The sequence below is a fragment of the Propithecus coquereli genome, unplaced genomic scaffold (assembly GCF_000956105.1).
Source record: "Propithecus coquereli isolate 6110/MARCELLA unplaced genomic scaffold, Pcoq_1.0 Scaffold544, whole genome shotgun sequence".
Lineage (NCBI taxonomy): Eukaryota > Metazoa > Chordata > Mammalia > Primates > Indriidae > Propithecus > Propithecus coquereli.
In genome coordinates, this window is record NW_012151330.1 from 62,234 (window position 1) to 64,340 (window position 2,107).

Here is a 2,107-nt window from a genome sequence, read left to right on the forward strand (position 1 = left end):
GCTTTCTCTCTCCTGGTGGATTCCTAAGAATGCCACCACATGCGCTAGCACAGTTCACCAGGGATCGAACCTCACCACCCAGCAAACACGGTCGTCACGTTTTACCAAGAATGACATTTCCAATACAACAAACAAAGCTGCTGTGTTTGCAAGTGAACACTGATAGCTCCCTCCCCTATAGTGGCGCCGTATACAGACATTAGAATAAAATGGAAAGAATGAACAAAAGGAGGATTTATGTTTTTAAAGTATCAGGACTTAACACCAGATGAGATTGGACGTCAAAAGGGGAGGGATCTGAAAGAATTACCATTTTAGGGTCTGGATCACTGGCTGAATGACGGTGATACCACATGTGAGAGAAGAGAGAAGGATGTGGTTTTCACCTTGGATTTGTTGAGCTTGAGGTGCCTTCTGGATAACTACAAAGGAATATTCAACAGAGAGTTGAACCTGTGGTCTAAAGACTGGGGAGGAGGTCCAGCTGGAGAGAAACAGACTGCCAAGCCACAGAGAGCTGAATTGGTCAAACAGAACTGCCCAGTGGGACAAATCAGGAATAGGATGGAACATCTGCATGAGCTACATTAATGAGAAGAAAATAGAATTCAGGGAAACAGAAAAGAAACCATCAGTGAGGTCATGACAGAAACTAACACAGAAGCATTTCCAGGAGAAATCATGAATAGTAGCTTGAAACACAGTAATCCCCCCTTAATCATGGGAGATAGATTCCAGGTCCCTCAGGGGATGCCTGAAACCATGTATAGTACCAAAACTCTGTATATACTATATTTTCTGCTATACAAACAGACTTATGATAATTTAATTTATAAATTAGGCACAGTAAGATACGAACAATAATAAAAAATAGAACAATTACAACAATTTACTATACTAAAAGCAATGTGAATGTGGTCTCTTCCTCTCTCAAAATATCTTATTGTGCTGCTCTCGCCTGTTCTCTGACTGTGGTTGGTCATGGGTAACTAACACTGCAGACAGTGAAACCACACAGAGGGCTTCCGTGTGGCAGAAGGTTCAAGTAAAGCAGGCAAGAGGATAGTCACTGCATTTGACTACAACTTAGGTTATTGGTGAGCTTTAGAGGAAATGAATTAAGACTAACCAATAAGTGGGTTAAAGTGCAAAGAAGCACTGGGGACATTTGCTAGAAAATATTATTTTGAACAGTCTCCTACACACCCTGCACATACAGATGAGCTGAGAGAAATGTGTGGAGACGTATCTAAGGACCTGTGATTGACTCAGTCCTCCACATGTCCCAGGTTTTATCCATGAGTCAAGCAGGGTCTTCCAAAAGCTGTCTGGGACCACAGTGTTTTACCTACTCCATAAAAACCTTATTAAGAGAGTTGTGCTTTAGCACTAGGTAACCATTTCCACTGCAGAATGCTAAGTGTTTATTTCCAGATTGGTAGTGAAAAACTTCCCACTGTATCATCTATGTGACCAACAAAGTTGGTGTTTCAGACTTTAGCAAGCAATTTAGCATGCTCCCTTCTCAAGTTCCATTCCACTCAGGTAACAAATCTGATTGTCCGTTTGCCATTGCATCAGAAAGACCAGAGACGAATTTGTACTCAGTTTAAATAACTCTAAGGACTTAGAACCCGCATATATCTACATGCTAACATTATGTTGTTTATATACATTTCCTTCAAGCTGAGGTTTAACTATTTCGGCTTTTCCATTTTAATTCATGGACCCCATACATAAAATACAATGTAATAGTGAGGAGTAAATAAATAAATAACTTACCAGAGATGGATTCATTTTTTGTTGCCCTTGGAAATTCACAGAGCACTCTGGAAGTACATCTGGGAAAGAAGTTGAATGGAGTAGATTAAGGAAAGAACTGGTTTGGCTTGGTCCTAGATTCTCTTGCCCAAAACTCTCTACACATCAGCTGAGAAAAGCTAAAACCTCCCTGTGACAAAATAGTCCTTTTAATAAAGGGCAACGAAGACTCCACTGAAGATGTGCCCACAAGTACATTAATTGGTAGAGATTAGACTATTTTGGGGTTAATGAAAACATACATTACCTACTGATTTAGCAACAATATTACATAAAGATATAATTT

At 39.9% G+C, this 2,107-nt stretch overlaps 1 protein-coding gene across 1 annotated transcript in view; it reads right to left on the minus strand.

Annotated features, from left to right (window-relative positions):
- The window catches only part of LOC105820900 (zinc finger protein 39-like), a gene marked incomplete at its 3' end in the record, with an annotated part of 81,018 nt that overhangs the window by 37,562 nt on the left and 41,349 nt on the right, over nt 1-2,107 (minus strand). Inside the window, exon 2 of the mRNA XM_012657470.1 lies at nt 1,783-1,841. Within this exon, the coding sequence (XP_012512924.1) occupies nt 1,783-1,797 (15 nt within the window). The remainder of the gene's footprint in view (nt 1-1,782; nt 1,842-2,107) is intronic.